The 17,598-nt window shown below is 38.6% G+C and overlaps 1 protein-coding gene across 1 annotated transcript in view; it reads right to left on the minus strand.

Moving 5' to 3' along the window:
• The window catches only part of unc13c (unc-13 homolog C (C. elegans)), a 117,681-nt gene that overhangs the window by 57,780 nt on the left and 42,303 nt on the right, over window positions 1–17,598 (minus strand). Inside the window, exons 11-14 of the mRNA XM_085383151.1 lie at window positions 9,433–9,548; window positions 9,063–9,226; window positions 3,967–4,123; window positions 3,487–3,555 (exon numbers count right to left, since the gene is read on the minus strand). Of these exons, the coding sequence (XP_085239277.1) occupies window positions 3,487–3,555; window positions 3,967–4,123; window positions 9,063–9,226; window positions 9,433–9,548 (506 nt within the window). The remainder of the gene's footprint in view (window positions 1–3,486; window positions 3,556–3,966; window positions 4,124–9,062; window positions 9,227–9,432; window positions 9,549–17,598) is intronic.

Below are 17,598 nucleotides of genomic sequence, written 5' to 3' on the forward strand. Positions count from 1 at the left end.
GTTTTTATTTACTGTTATATTGTTTTTATATTCCCATTTCCTGTGTTGTAAAGCACTTTGTGATTTTTATCTGTGAAAAGCGCTTTATAAATAAATTTTACTTACTTACTAGACTGTCAAACTAACTATATTCATATTTATATTGATTAAAACCATTATATTAAAAATTAAACATTAATATTGTTTAAACGCCCATACAATGATACTAAAAACAACTGTGTAACTGTTGTCTTTGCACACTTTCATACAGTTATTGTTCAAACCACTCTCTATCGGCATGACCTGGTAGTAACAGTTTTGTTAATTTGACAATAAAAACAGCACATAATCAACAAGTTATAGAATAATTTAAGTTACATTACTATTGCAAATAATTCATTGTAATTTTCTATGATATATACCAGGATAAATATAACTTGATAAGGTGAAAAATAGGTGAACTATATGGTCATCATGGTGATACTGAACAGCTAAAATACATAGATGGAGAATTATCATAAAACAATCATAACATGATCTATTACAGTGGGACTGAGAGAATTAACTATTGAAGGAAGAAGTCATGATAGTCCCAGAGTTTCAGAAATTATGTGTACAACAGCATTTCTGATATTCACTGTCTTTGAGCTCCTAATTCACTAAGTAATTAAAAGTAACATATTATAAAACTAATGCAGACATTGTGTTGCAGATCTTGGGACACATTCATTGAGATTTGTTAAATTGCAACGTATTATACATTTGGAATATGGTTAACAATATATCTGTTTTTCTTCATTTACCTATATAAATATTGGTTTTTGCATGCACGTAATTTTATACACAATATATTTTTCTACTTCAGTAGTCAGTGATACATCTATCACTGGGGAGAAAACAGCATAAAGCAGAAGCAAGACAACATGCCAGTGAGGTCATAGAGACGTGTAATAATGTATAATGGTGAGAGCAGTTTACATCAAACGCGTTCATGCTATGGCTTTAACAAGTCAACCAGGAAATTTTTACATAAAGCAGGACAATCAGGCTCACAGAAAGAAGCTGCCTGATGTGCATTGTTCAGGAACAAGGTCCAGGCAAATGACCCTGATGTATGAACCCATATCACAAAATAAATAGGCGCACAAGTGTTACCTCCACTGGGCTCATATAGTGAAATGATATTTCCCACCATGTGCAACAGACAAAATATTAGAAGCACGTTTCCCGAGACCAGAACAGTTCAACACTAGGGTCACTATACTATAGATCTGAATCGATATCTCTATACCATAGTATTAATAAAACTGATAACATCTACAAAGATTTATTACAGGACACTTTAAAGGACTGAACTAGCTTGCACGCGTAACAGACATTTACAGTATTGCCTCATGGTACAACATTTTGATAAATCGTAACTTTGATTGCCAGTAAGGCAATCTGATTGTTCCTTTAGAAAACATAATTAGTAGGTTGTTCTTTTCTGCAGTCTGTCCCTTGCTGCTAAACTGTATAGTTAATTTAATGAAGAAGTTTCTGACGCTGGACACTGCAGATGAACCATCAAAGGAAAAAGGAAGAAGACATGATTGCCTCATTAATTAAGAGCCCAGTTTAGGATTTAGCACTTATGAAATACCTTTGTTCTTTATAACAGTAACAATAAATTCATATTTGTCTGCAGATTATAGTCTCTGGGTAGAAAAAAAAATGGAGCTAACAGCCTACTTTATAGATATTTTCAGGATGTCCATTACCAGAGGCAGAGTGCTGGGCACTCTTTACTGGATCTCTTTATTGCACTAAGTGGACCACTATTTTTGAGATGATGGCCTCTTGACATTGTGGGCTGATTACTGATGTTTATGTGCCTGGATCTACCAGGGGCTGAGAAAACTGCAAAAACTGAGAGGCCATGTTTTTGTACATTTGATGCAACAATTTTGTTAATTATGGCATCAACAATGAATGCCATAATGCCTATGTCTAAATATAGACAATGTATATCTATAATTATTCTTTTCCGGATCATGCTTTTTAGGTTTTCCCTTCTTTTAGCACAGCTTCATACTATTAATATTGTACATAGTCCACTTGGTAAATGTCATCCTTGGCATGACATCACAACATTTACCAATGACATTTACCGCACCTTAAGCCCCAATATTTTGCGCATTTAACACCTTTGCACTTGGGATTAAGATCCATCTAAGAAGGAACCGTATCCAAGAAAAAGAAGAATCCACATGCATTTGGCATTAGCAACAAAGTGTCACTGTGCCACACTAGATAGTCAAAGGAGAATGTAATCCAAACAAAGGTGACTCCATCTGGAATTTGTGATGTAATGGGTACTTAGACCATCTTTACGGCAATAAGGAACATAGAAAAGAAAATGCCAAGTGATGAATAATATTGAGACAGACTCACTATTCTCAGAATATTTGCCTTACTCCCCGTCCTTGTATCCAGAAGGCAGTTGTCTGCTCCCTAGAGTGTTTTGTCCTTCAACCGTATCACTCCTTTGTTTTACCTGTGTATGTCTAAGTCTTTGATCTTGCCACCCCCAGGGCTGTCTTCCAGACCCTTGATGTTTTTACCTTTTGTATCTATTTAACACCTATAGGTATCCCACTGCCCCTGTCATCTTCTTGTGCTTCTGTATAAACAGTATGATTTCTCAGAGGTTTTGGGTCAGCTTACCTTCCAAGACTGACATTCTGTGCTGGTAAGCCTAGCGTATGCTTAAATACTTTAATAAACATTCCAACACAGCAAACTCTTAAGAAACAGAATTGATTTTTACATTTTTAACACATGTAGCTTTCTTTGTAAAAAAAAAGAAAAAGAAACAAAGAAAGAAAAAAAAATTTAATGCAATGGCAGTGTATTAGATGAGAGACATATATTACCATCCAACAAATACACTCCCTGGTTGCTCCATTAGATATATCTGTTCAATAATTAGTTAATACAAATACCTAATCAGCCAATTAGATAGCAGCAACTGCATTAAGGGATGTAGACATAGACAAGATAACCTGCTGAAGCTGAATTGAGCAACAGAAGGGGGAAGAATGGTGATTCATGTAACTTTTTACGTGACGTGTTGAAAGTGTCAGATAGGCTGGTCTGAGTATTTCAGAAACTGCTGATTTTCCCACACAATCCTATCATGCCAATTTCTGCTGTGACATTCAGATGGTAGAGCCAGAATTTGGCATAAACAACGCGAAAGCATGGATCTTTCCTGTCTTTTATCAACAGTTAACTTTGGACGCCTTAATACCAACCAAGCACCACAAACATCACAGCAAAAGCGGGTTAACCCCAGTAGTAGACAGGTATACTTAATAAAATGCCTGATGTGCATATGTACATATGTAAAACAAGCAGATATCAAACTGTCAAACATTACCAACGTCATATTTTTGTACTGACAGATGCCACATAAACATGACTACACACAAACACACACACCACATGTAAAAATCTAATACATACCCGATATTTGGAGAGGTCGATCCTCAACGAGTTGTGCAGCTGGTCCAGTAATTTGACAAATTTCTCCCTCTGCAAGGACAGAATTGTATAATTCAGTTTGGAGCATCACCTCAAAAGTATTGTGCCTAAACATTTCTTACACTGCATGGTGTGGAGCATATCTTCGCCCTAGTAATTCAGTTTTATTTGCTGGAACAAGATTTTGTCATTTTGCAATATTGCCAGCGTCAGCTTGCTGGCTAAAAATATTATATGATGCCTTACAACATTAACTTCTGAGATGTTGCTGATTTTATACAAAACTTATCTTCCACTAGAACTATTAAAAACAAATAGTGAAGTCAACAGTTCAATATCAGCTTGTAGAAAAGTAAAACATGTCACTTAAGTCTGACTGTTGCCAATAGAAATTCCATTTTTTTATGAACACTATATTACACTACGGTTGGCAGACAGCAAGAAAGTATTATGTGTACTTACCCCAAAGTTAGAGGCAGCAAATCGGTCTGAAGCAGAGGCAGTGGTTGTGGTGGTGGTAGTGGGATGGGCGAAGTAGGAATTGATATTAGCAAGCAGGTTGCTCATTACTGCTGGCACCCCAGGACACATGTATTTGGCGGACAGACAAGAGAAATGCCTGCAGAGGAGAATAAACAGCTATTATCCTACAACAAGTGGTTGAGAGAGTAAGAAAAAAAGGCATGATTTCTTCACAAGGGAACATAAAACAATTACATGAAAAAGTACAACTTAAGATCCCACATCAACTGGGCAATTTCAGAAAGAAGCATCAAGAGCTCAACACGCACTTACATAGTGGTGAGAAAATGCATGTGCTAAGTTACAAAGGTGAGAAAAAAGGCTGAAAAATATTCTGTGTTACTGCAGTAACCACAATAAAAAAGAAAGTGAGAAGACATAGAGCAGTAGAGTATTTCCTCATCATATTTCAGCTTCCTGTGGCTGAAGGGAGAACATATTTTAATGTTCCAAACAATTACTTCTGTTAGAAGAGTTAGTTAGTGCAAGTAGACCACTGCCCGTGTTCATGCAGTAAAATGTGTCTTCAATGAGTATCTATAGAAAATTGTGTCATAAATCAGACTGAGCTGTATAACCTATACTGTTAACGACATAAGGCTGCAAAGTAACAGATGGAGCATATAGGTTTAATAGTAAATCAAGGGAGGTTCAAAGGAGGAGAAATTAAACGTGTAAATTTAACTGAGAACCATTAATCCTGTATTTTTAAATATCACAGAGATAGACTCCAGCACAGTATTTGAACTGCTTAGCTGAAATCAGCCCAACAAAAATTAGATCTCAGTACTGGATGGTGCTTTAAAAATAAAGCAAGGGAGGGGGTGAGGATGGAAATGAATGAGAGCTCTTTTACTGCTGCAAACTTGACATCTTCCTGCTACCTTTTCTAATCTCCCTAGATCCTTTTTTGATTCTGTGACTTTTAGACTACACACAGTAACAGCGGCACATGCCACTTTGGATTTGGCATAAACTTGCCCTTTCTCTCTACACACATCTGAGCAGCGCTACCCAGCAGTAATTAAGTGGTGGAGCCTGAGAGGCCTAGTTTGAGCAGGGATCTATGCCTGAGTGAGGAGCATATGCTCCTTTTAACACTCCATCCTGCTGCTCCACAAGCCATTTGGAATGCATCTTAAATCATAATGCAGCAGGATGTTGTTATTGTAGATAGTATACCGCATATAAAATTAATAGGTGCAATAATCTGTATGTTTACTTTAATGCATCTCAAAACCATGCACACTTGAGCTGCCTTTTCAGCCTCAGGCATGACCCATAGCAAACAAACATTTGGATGCATGAGAGCTTAAAGCAAGATAAAATAAGCTGAACTTTATACATTTAGTATGTTTTAGCACCACTACCTTTGAGGCAAATATTGTACTTCAGTCTTACAGTTTTAGATACTACCTTAAAGATTACAACTTTGCATGACCTTACATATCACCAAATTACATTTATGATAATTTAAAGTATTACATGTTAGTATTACATGAGTTGGAAAAATATTTAGGAACCAATTGATTTGTCACTGAGTCGAAATCTGGGCTGTAAAAGAACTGGACAGGTTGTCTCATCTACTTCTACTTGCCGTAAAGCACTTAGTTGCTGCCATGTGGTTGGCTGATTAGGTATTTGTATTAACTAACAGTTGAACAGGTATATCTAGTGACGTGGCCAGTGAGCTTCAAGGCGATGGGAATATACAAATACATACAGGACTCGATATGCTGCTGTAGCCAACAATGCGACGCAGTTAAAATTAGCTGAAGCTTAAATGCCTACAGTGAGCACATTAATGCACATTACAATATTACTATTGACAGAATAGTAAAGATGACATACAAACATATATGCTCTCATTTAAGGTTTTGAATTCAAGATTTTTATTTTTAGTGGCGTTTTTTTCACATGGTGGTATTATGAATTTAATAGGATTCAAATCCACAGATTTGAGCATGTCTAAGAGTCGGGCATTTAGACTGAAAACAGACATTTTGAAACTAAGAACATCTTGCTGAGTGAGTCATCACTTCCACAGAGTTATGTGGAGTAACGGTAGCAGATTTACTCCCCCTTCTTCTTTGTGGAGCGGACACACAGACACACATACACACACAAAAACACAAACACGTTCTCATTGGGAGGCCGATTTAATTACTCTGCTTTCAGCCTCCAAATTACCCAGGAGCACTTGGGGTTAGGAGAGCAAAGTGAATGATGCAAAGAGAGTGATGATGGCATCCGCTGAATTCCCATGGTGCTTTTAGAGCTGGATCTCCTGAGCCTATTTCCAAGAGGGAAGACATTGCCTCCCCTAAAGTTATCCTGCTTTGGTTTTTTACTAGCGGGTGAGATGTACTACACACTCACATATCATTTAATGGGTTCAGATAGCTAGGAAAAATGAAAAAAAAAAAAGATGATGAGAGATGCGGACAGGGAGACAGGGGAGTGGTGATAGTGTGCGATGAAGAAAAACGAAAATGAGGGAGGGGTATGCCAGGAGTTGTTGTAAAGGGCACTGGAGGGAAAGTGAGCCTTCACAGCTGCTGTGATTTACGCAGTCATGATGTCAGGAGTTACTCTGAGTCAAGGTTCAGCGATGAAGAAAACAGAAAGGTAGGACCTTTCATAAATTCCTGATGAAACATAATGAGAAACACCATGGTTAAACAAGGTTCAAGCCTGAAGCATTAACTCCACGTGATAAAGCGGGTAATCAGGCCACTTACTGCCCTTAAATAATGTGGCTATCCCTCATATGATACAATGAACTGTCACAGTGAATCAACAACATGTCAGCTAGCAACTCTCCATCAGTTTGCTGCACCAATATGATCCAACATGTCAACAATGCTTGTGCTATAGTTGGGCTGTTGTTGTAGCAGCTGCACCCCTTTCTTGTGTGGATATTGTGTGATAACAACTGATGGATTTTGGAAACAATTAAAACTGACTTTGCAAGGTTAAAAAGAAAGTCAGCTGCATGTTTGCCCTACAGGGCCAGCAGGAGAAAAGATAAAGTCCACAGGGTTAAATCATAATCGGTAAGAGAGTAGGTGGTGCGAGAATCAAACATACTCAGAGGTCAGTGGTTAATAAATGAAATTAACAAATTTTAAGCAAATAATTTGAAAATAATTCTCAGTCCTGTTTGATCACTTGATTTTCAAACTTGAAAGCAAAAATATGAGTTGAGCCTTCCATTCAATTTGCCAACAATCTGTGTATAATTAGGGTCTGATTTAGTTAGGCAGCAGTTAATTACATAGTCAGCTAGTGGGACTGCCCAACAAGTGCAGTGGGAACAGAGCTTAAAAGGTGTACTTCGATGGTGCTTTTCAAACAACAGCTCATACAGAAACCAGATTGCAGAGATACTCAATGACTCATTATTAATGAATTACTGCAGTAAAAGTCATTAGCAAACAATAGATAATAGCTGATATAATGCAAGAGACTATCTTTACCTGTTTAATTCTAAAACCCATTTTTTATTTCAACTGGTAAAGGATGCTTTATTCTCTGTGTTTACCCACCTATGTGATATACTGAAAAGTATCTCACTATAATACAGTATTTTAGATATATATATAAATTATTAAGGCAAAATTTTAATTAAATCCCCATATAGGCATCTCCCCTAAAACATAGAAAATGTCAATCTGCCCATCCACGAACAGCTCCTTGACAATACTTCACATACGTGGCACACAGGCACATCTTGAGGATTTATCTACATCAAATATTATGACACCATCGTGCTCCCTAGCAGCCACCTACCAATGGGCTGAAATGTCTCATTTATAGCATTTATCCAGCTAGAACATCAAAAACACTTGATCCTTTTTGAGTCATGACAATAACATCTGATATGCATCTACAGAAGTCGAACACTTGAAATCTCTCTTTGACTGCAGAAGGAAGAGCTGAGCAAGCCACCTTGGCACACAAGTACACAGTAAGCACCTAAAGGACCTCATCTATATCAAATATGATGATGTTGCCTAGCAAACATCTGGCTCAAATTACAAATTTTTTTGCAATCATGCATCTATAACATCTATATTTTATTTTGAAGTTATGAAACGGTCTCAAACTTTGGCACATAGTCAAGCAAGAGATAGCTTAAACATACTAAGTTTTACATGAGATAATATAGCTTCAAGATAGCCAGGCTCGTGTATAGACAATTAAAACGGAGAAGTAAACCTTAATTAAAGATCAGTTATTTTTCGTACTAATGTCACTGCGGTAGTTCCTGACTAGCTCAGTCAATGTCACACAGAGCAACAAGTGGTTTGCATTCACTTTGTCTCTATGGTGGAACCAAGCTATAAATGTAGAGTTTAAATAACAGTGTAAAAAAGAGTTTTTTATAAGAGTATAGTAAACACAAATATTTTAGAACAGGAGAAATCCATTCAGCCACATACAATACAAAAATAAACTTGGGAATGTAAAGCAGTGCATCTGGGTTGAAGCTTAGAGGATTAAGTAAATACGCTGTGCAAAGACAACAAAATAAATCTGCTGCTAGTGAACTGGATGATGGATACATGTATTGTGCAGACTTCTAAAGTGTTAACAATTGCTTTAACACAGCACAATGTCAAATGTCACATCAATGACCTTGATCAATATTGAAAGGTTTTAATGTTTCCAGTGGTGTCACTGCAGGGGAATGTGTGTGGGGGTCACGATGGAGACAAAGAGATAAACATTTATAGACAGAAAGGGTCACAGAGGATCACCGACACAAGCAAGGAGGAAAACAACACTGTTTGTGTGCCCATGATCAATGTGACAAAGGCAGGTTAGGAGGTTTTTCCATGAGACCAACAATTAATCAATCAAACTTGGGAGCTCGATAGTTTTCCAAGCTCTGATTCTGCTGAGGAGACATCTTTACTACTCCAGTTCTCCTTCGCTCGTCCTTCTCACATCTCCTTTTCTCCTTCCACTCTGGTAAATGAGACACTGACAGATTGGTGAGGTAAAAGGCCATAGATCAGGGTAGTACTAACGTCATAGCCTGATAGATGGATTCCACTCCGTATCTCATGGCAAACTCATCCACTATCTCCTGCGACACATCGTCAAAGTAGACCTTCCACGCCTCTTCCCCTTTCACCTGCGGGATCTTCACTACCCCGCTGTTCTTCACCTCAGTCAGATAGTGGAAAAGGTTCTGTGAGTGGCACGAGAGATAAGAGAGGAACAGGTTAGGGTGATGGAGCACGGTGTCATGACAGTTTTTTTGGGTGGTGCATGCCAGCTGATGAAAAACCTTATCATAGCTGTAACTGTCTTTATAAACATGATGCTTAGAACTGTGGCAATGATCAGTGGATTAGAGCAGCAACCTTTCCTAGTACCAAATCAAATGCTGATTACCTCGTGTAAACAGGTGTACTGGCCATGAGGAGGAACCACGTTCTCCTCCCCTTTCATTTCCACGCTGATCTTGAGTCTGATGGCACCAGATACTGCAGATTTGTCAGTTCTTTTATCTGTAAAACATTACCGAGCTGGATTAGACATTTAGAATAACTTAAAATTATCAGGAGAGTAGATGGCAATATTTGTTCAATTTTAATTCTATCCAAAACACAGGGTGCAATTTTCATTTCCTATATTTTGAGCTATGCAGTGTGGTTATCGTGCACCAGATTGACTAGTATGGACTGGTAATTTGTTCTTTTTACTCTGCACAGCTTTCTAAATTGCGGGCCATTGATTTTGACAATTTTTTTCTTCACAATAGCAGATGGCGAAACAAGTTAAAGACATAAAGCACATTAATCTCTACAAGTTTTGTTGCACACAGTAAAAAAAAAACGGATGAGAGAGACTGAAAGGGAGAGAAAAAGAGTGAGAGCGTGAGATACAAGCTCAAGCCTGTAAGAAGTGACCTTACTCTGAAAAAGAACATCAAATTTAATAATGTCCATCACTTATAAATCTGTCCTTGACCACACTACAAAGAAGAGACATACAGTGCTGTGAAAAAGTGCTTCCTCCCTTTGGAATTCCTTTTTTTTTTTTTTTTTTTTTGCATATTAGTCACACTTAAATTGTTCAGATCATCAAACAAGTTGTACTATTAGGGAAAGATAACCCAAGTAAATACAAAATTGAGTTTTTAAATGATTATTTCATTTATTATTAAAAAAGTTGTTCAAACCTAGCTGGCCTTATGTGAAAAAGTAATTGCCCCCTAAACCTCATAACTGGTTGTGCCACCTTTGGTAGCAAGAAAAAAAACTGCATTTAAGCATTTGTGATAACTGACAATGAGTCTTCCACATCACTGGATGTGTTGCTTTTTTAGATCTTTTAGTCTACTTCACTTTGTCAGACAGGTTCTATTTGAATCATTTCTTGATTCAACAGGTCTAGCAATATTAACCAAATAATTAAACCTAAGTGTGGCTAGTGAAACTGAATTGAAATCTTTCCAAAAAATGTGGTTAATCACAGTTAATTCATGGTTTAACAATTACTTTTTCACGCAGGGCCAGGTAGTTTTGGATAGCTTTTCCCCTTAATTAATAAATAATATATATATTTTAAAACACAATGTGAAACCTGAAAGTGTGACAAATGTTAAAAAAAAATCAGGAACACTGTGTAAAACAAAAAAACTAACATTAAAATACATCTATGACATAATCTGACACAGAAATCTTGGCGAGAGGCATTAATAACATTTATAATGACATACAATAACCTTTTGGGTTTAATTCTCCACTAGCAAATATCAACACTCAAAGACCACATGTGACAAATAAAAAAAAACGACCCGTACAGTAAGGAGATTGGGTAACTCTGTGGAGAGTAATTTGCTGTTACAGGTTGGGTTTATTTTTCACCTTAGAAAGAAGGGTCAGCGCAAATCAATACAAAGTTGTTTTCAGGTGATCTCTTTTATCCCAAGATGAAATATTTCTTTTCTCATGGGAGTGGTCTCTTCCAGAGAGACACTGGTCCCATCTGTAGGGCATGAAGGGTCACTCAGTGGTTTGGTGAGCATGAAAATAATGAATCACGCTATGGCCTTTGACAGATATCAAAACAGTTAACAGTTATTGGACATCACTCTCTTCCACCATCATCACCTCAGCACATGAGGGAAGCATGCATCATTCCCGCAAAGTTAAAGAATTTACTTGGCACATCGAGTCCCACTGCATGCTGGGATAGTTCATGTTGGGGGATCCACCTGACTCTACACATCCACATTCAGTGAAACACAGAACCAGAAGAATGATGGATTAGACCAGTGGTTCCCAAACTTTTTTTGCTAGGCCCCCTTTGTTTTACAAGAAAAATGTTCGCGCCCCCACCCCCCCGCGCGTGCTAACACATCCTCCGACCACACACACCCATATTTTGCTCCATTGCGGTTTATTTCGCACCTCAAACATTTAGTAAACAATTAAGCAAATACAAGTAATCTGCAATAAATTACAGGTAAACTACTAACTCTTTTACGCTACGTCCGCACCTAAACGGGTATTTTTGAAAACACAGCTGTTTCGTCCACACGTAAACGGCGTTTCCAATCACCGAAAACTGAGATTTTTTAAAACTCCTATTTTGCGTTTACGTGTGGACAAGGAATACAGAGTTCGTCACGCAACGTCAAAGGTATGTGCCTTTTTTCACGTCACGCTGTGCGCCATGTTATTGTTTACATGAGATGAATTGCAGAATGGCAGATAGAGACAAAATACTGTTAATCTGACTATCTGCAGGTTTTACACGCTTACATACACACACAGTTATTGTCCCTCCATTTACAAAGACAGAGGCGTCACGATGTGATTATTTTACGTGTAGTTGTTTTTTTCCCTGTGTAATAATATTCAACATTGCTATCAATACATTTTTCAAAAAATGCCTCTCTGTGCAAAATAGGTTTAAAAACATAAACAGCTGTAGGATACTGTTTGTCCGTGATTTGAACCGGGGGACAAATTGTGGCAGGATCAGCCTGATATTATTTGTATCTCACTGTAACTTTACTGTATAAAGTATAGTATAGTATGTATATCTCCAAAATGTCAGGAGTAGTTAGTCATTACAAAAAGTGTTTGTGAACTAAAAATCAAGAATGTGGGATACTGTTTGTCCGTGATTTAAACAGCCCAGCGCTGCTCCCGACAAAGGGAAAACCAATTCTGCAGGGGAGACCAACCTTGGCACTTGTGCAGGTGAAACCAAAGGGAAGATATGCTTCATCATATTTTCTAGTCTTTGGCTTAGGATGAAGTTGGTTTGGAAACATATTCAGTGATGCTTCATCTCCTGCTTTGCGTTTCTGTAGGCGCCCGTGCTAGCAGTGTCCAAGCGTTTTGTTTTTTTCCCCCTTTTCATCTTTCATCTTTTCCTTTTCATCCCGCGCCTACGGTGGCCCCTAGAGACAAAGCACGTACAAACTCCAAAACACTTACAAAATCCAAAACACGTGCAAAATCCAAAACACATGCAAGCTCCAAAACACTTACAAAATAAAAAACACATGCAAAAGACAAAACACGTACAAAATCCAAAACACGTACAAAATCCAAAACACGTGCAAAATACAAAACACATGCAAAATACAAAACACGTACAAAATACAAAACACGTGCAAAATACAAAACACGCGCAAACCCCAAAACACGCGCAAACTCCAAAACACATGCAAAATACAAAACACAACGGAAGTGCTCCAGGACGCTAGGGGCAGTGTTGAGCTTTTGTTACCTAGTAACTACACAAGCCAGGAAGTACCAATGACCGGATTTGGGGTCTGCAGCCTTAATTAAAGGCCGCATTTTAAGGCCGATTATGTCACAGCGACACGACAAAGACTGTCCCAATTCAAAGGCTGCTCGAAATGCGGCCCTCAAATGCGTCCTTAATTTCCCTGAATTTTAAGGATGGGTCTGTGTAGCCTTCATGGCCCAACATATCCCAGACTTCATAGCGCGGCGGTGGTTTGGATAATTTTGCCGAAAAAAAACGGCGGAAGCGGAGCGGACGAAGAGTAAACTTCCAGAAGTAAGTACTGAATATTATGTCACTTATTTATGCGCAAATGTTTTTATAATGAAGAACATTAAAACATTACTGTTGGCAACATGTCGGGAAAGTTATGTGACATTAGCGACGTTTGTACTAACTTGGTTTTAAAGCCTTCACTTCAAAATATTCGCCGTTCAATAGCTGACTTTAATCTTACAGAGAATGTGATGATTTTATGCGTAATTAAAGTCAGTCATGTCAGTCAGCTGACGGTTCACTCCTTAAGCTGAAAGAAAGATGCTTTAATCACAGGAGTCACACATGTGTCCACTGTACCATCTGGGAACTCTTCTTGTTTAGCACTCGTAATGACACAAACACTAAATCCTCCTTCTCTGGTGCTGTTTTGTAGCAGTGTGTACACCTGAGACTGTCACCTGTCTGTCTGTCCTGCACTCTCTCTCTGTTTCTTTCTCTCTGATTGTGGAATAAAAGTATGAACATGTATTTATAAGTCACACTTGTGTTTGAATCCTGCAGCTTATCACACATTTGATTTCTATGTGTGACACCTGCAAGTGTCCAGAGTGAGGACAGACTGAGGGACCCACTGCATTACATCATCTGTGAGGCTTTGCACCCCTGATGATCCACCAGGACAATCTCAGCAGTATGTGAGGAAGAGGAGGAGGAAGAGCCAGCAGCAGCTGACAGATGGAGAGAATAGACAGACTGTTCCCTGTTTGTGAAGGACTGCTAGAAAAGTTTAAAATAACTAATTGTCTGTCCTGAATCAGTCTTATTAGGTAATGTTCAAATAATTTTATCATTCCAGTGTTTCCAGTGTGGGAGAAAGTACTCAGGGCCTTCAAGTTACGCACTATGAAAGGCAGCAACAAGTTTAATGTTCAGAAACCTAAAGTCTGTATCAGCAGCAGAATGGAACTAAAAATAAATGTTTGTTTCAGTTCTATGAAGCTTTGAGTATTTTGGATCAGTAGCACTGCTGTGTTTGTTGCATCATATTGCTGTAATTGTTTATATGCTTTATATATTCTGAGGTAAGTTGATCTATAGTGTTACATCATATTCTATAAGGATGTTATGTGTTTGTAGACTTTCTGCCCAGTTTGACCCATTTAGCAGACGTCAGCCTGTTTAAAGCTCTGATATCTATTCTGTGTGACTTAAAGCAGTTATGACATGGTCTGATTTTCTCACCCAATAAAGGAATATTTAATACATCAGTCTACTCTTCATTTTATCAGAAACATATATATACTATTATATATTGTACATATATTTATTAGTTTCAGATGTAGCCATTCTTGTATTTTGCTTGTTTACATTATTGTATTTTGCACAACTCTGTTGCTTGTGAAGCTCGCACACAAGAATTTCACTCACATGTGCTGTACCAATGTACCTGCACATGTGATGTGACAATAAAAGTGATTTGATTTGAAACAGCTCACAGCTTGTACATTTTCTTTTTACACATGTATATAAGCATTTGAGCCAAATTTAGTAATGCCAACATACTGAAGGAACAACATTTGTCTCTTATATATGATACACCTATATATGCACTGTCAATATACATTTTGAACCAGCTGCAGATGTCAGAGTAACAACTGACTGACCCCCACATAAAGTGCGTTACAGTAGTCCACAGGGGAAGAAATAAAAGCATGGATCACGGTTTCAAAGTGCTGCCTAGAAAGAAACGATTTCACTCTTGCCAGTCGCCTTAAATGATAAAAATGGACTGGTCCAACTTAAAACCAAGGGCAGTAACAACAGGTTTAAAATAAACCTCCAGGGGTTCCAAATGAAAAGAAGAGGACTCACAGGGGCCACTGGGTCCAAACACCAACAAATCTGTTTTCTTTTCATTCAAATTTAAAAAGTTTAGAGCCAACCAAGCTTTAATGTCATCTAGGCATGTCAAGAGAGGTTTTATTCAGATGCCATCCTTCGGCTTCAGTGGCAAATAAATTTGGCAGTCATTCCTATATACTTGTCTTTGAGTGAAGATTTAAGGTGGTAAGACATGTAAATAACTGCAACTTGAATCTGTACTGAAGCTCAGTATTTGACAAAGAGTTCATGTTCACTGCTGTAATACCTAATAATGACTAATATAATAACCATAATATTGGCCATATTATATTTACATTACCAAAGTGATATGACTTTAGTCTCATGAACAACATTAGCTAATTGTTATTTACTAGCTAATCTTAAATGACTGTTCAGTACAGAAATGAAGCCCAAAAATCATGTTTTACTGTCCTGTGGTCTCAGCCTCAGATACTTATCAAATCACACAAAGCTCTTGTAGAAACAAACAAACAAATGAAAAAAAATATGTTCTCCTTCATTTCTGTCAAAAAAAGTTGTATGACACGTTTCCAGCTGTTAGTATCATAGTTGCTAGGCAACCTGGGAAGAGCAACGGAGACTAGAGCCCATTGTCGTGTCCAAATTCATGGGCTGCATTCTCCTGAGGCCGCATTTGTAGACCGATTACGTCACAGCGACGCGCCGAAGGCTGTCCAAATTCGTAGACCCCTCCGAATGCAGCCGACAAATGCGTGCTCCTTTTTCCGAATTTGAAGGATGGGTCGGGTGTGTCCTTCGTGGCCCACCATATCCCAGAATTCATAGCGCGGCCCAGCCAAGCTCCAGTTTCCGGCTAATGGCGGCCGCTACTAAGTTTTAAAATTACTCTTATTAATCTTTCTGGGTCACAAAATAAACTTTTAACATATTTTCAGGCGAGAAAGTAGCTGTGTAAACATCAAATATCTGCTCGGTTTATCAAGATATCGCATCTTTGCTAAAGTGCTTCGACGTTTTCGGAGACGTCTGCTACCCACCAGCTGGATAGCTAGCCGGGAGCTCGAGGGTTACTGATGCGGCCGAGAATGGCACAACTCCCGGCACATCATTTTCAGATCACCGCGGACTTTCGCTGCTCGGGTTAAACGTTGTCAGCCGGTGATCAGCTGTGATCAGCTGATCACGGGGCCGGGGTTAAAAGAGAGACGCCAGACATCATTCTCTTCGTGTCAGGAGCTCCGAAACTCTGCCGACGTCAGTCTCCGCCTGATTCAGCAACCGTGAGTGATTATCCCTTCAATCCTTTTTCTCTTCCCGGCTCCGCTCGCTCTCTGTCGGTAACGACCGTTCCGAAGCCACGCTTCGTGCACTGATCGTTACTAGAATAACTGCGTGCCTGCTCCAAACCCACCGCTAGCCTTCGCCGCGCTTGGGTCTAGCCAACACGGCACACGGGCACGCCGAATTACTGTGTGTAACCTGCCCGGCCGTGACAAACGTAATATATAAGTCACTTAGACAACCTAAAAATGTTATTGTTGGGCTTTTTTTCAGTGTTTTGTTTGTTCGTGAGTAAATCGGTTTGGCTGAGATTAAAGTTATTAGATTAGATAAAATAAAACTTTATTAATCCCCCGGGTGGGTTCCTCCTTGGTTTTTACACAGCTGACTAAACGTCAAACAGAAAACTGATTAAACAGAAGTGTGAGATGGCCGAGAGTTTACTCCAGTGTCCTGTTATATTTTAGACAGCAAGGAGCAGACGGCTGAGTTTATTAAACTCCACCGAGACAGCGGTGACGCTAATCAGAAGGCTAGACCGTCCAATTTCACGGCCGTTTACTTCCGGCCTACCCGATCTTCTGAGGACCCGGCCCACGTAGACCGCGAAGGCCGGGTCCTCGGGAGAATGTAGCCCATGAATTTGGACACGACCCATGTGTTTGCAACAAACTTGCCGTTTATTTTACAAATCGAGCTCAACACTGCCCCTAGCGTCCTGGAGCACTTCCGTTGTGATTTGGAGTTTGCATGTGTTTTGAATTTTGTACGTGTTTTGGATTTTGCACGTGTTTTGGAGTTTGCACGTGTTTTGAATTTTGTACGTGTTTTGGATTTTGCACGTGTTTTGGATTTTGCATGTGTTTTAGATTTTGCATGTGTTTTGGATTTTGTATGTGTTTTGGAGTTTGCATGTGTTTTGAATTTTGTACGTGTTTTGGATTTTGCACGTGTTTTGGATTTTGTATGTGTTTTGGAGTTTGCACGTGTTTTGAATTTTGTACGTGTTTTGGATTTTGCACGTGTTTTGGATTTTGTGTGTGTTTTGGAGTTTGCATGTGTTTTGAATTTTGTACGTGTTTTGGATTTTGCACGTGTTTTGGATTTTGTATGTGTTTTGGAGTTTGCACGTGTTTTGAATTTTGTACGTGTTTTGGATTTTGCACGTGTTTTGGATTTTGTATGTGTTTTGGAGTTTGCACGTGTTTTGGAGTTTGCACGTGTTTTGAATTTTGTACGTGTTTTGGATTTTGTATGTGTTTTGGAGTTTGTACGTGTTTTGAATTTTGTACGTGTTTTGGATTTTGCATGTGTTTTGGATTTTGTATGTGTTTTGAATTTTGTACGTGTTTTGAATTTTGTACGTGTTTTGGAGTTTGCACGTGTTTTGGATTTTGCACGTGTTTTGGATTTTGCACGTGT

The sequence above is a fragment of the Rhamphochromis longiceps genome, linkage group LG1 (genome assembly GCF_057381845.1).
Source record: "Rhamphochromis longiceps isolate RC_006_pf linkage group LG1, R_longiceps_female_GT1.1, whole genome shotgun sequence".
In the NCBI taxonomy this organism is placed as follows: domain Eukaryota; kingdom Metazoa; phylum Chordata; class Actinopteri; order Cichliformes; family Cichlidae; genus Rhamphochromis; species Rhamphochromis longiceps.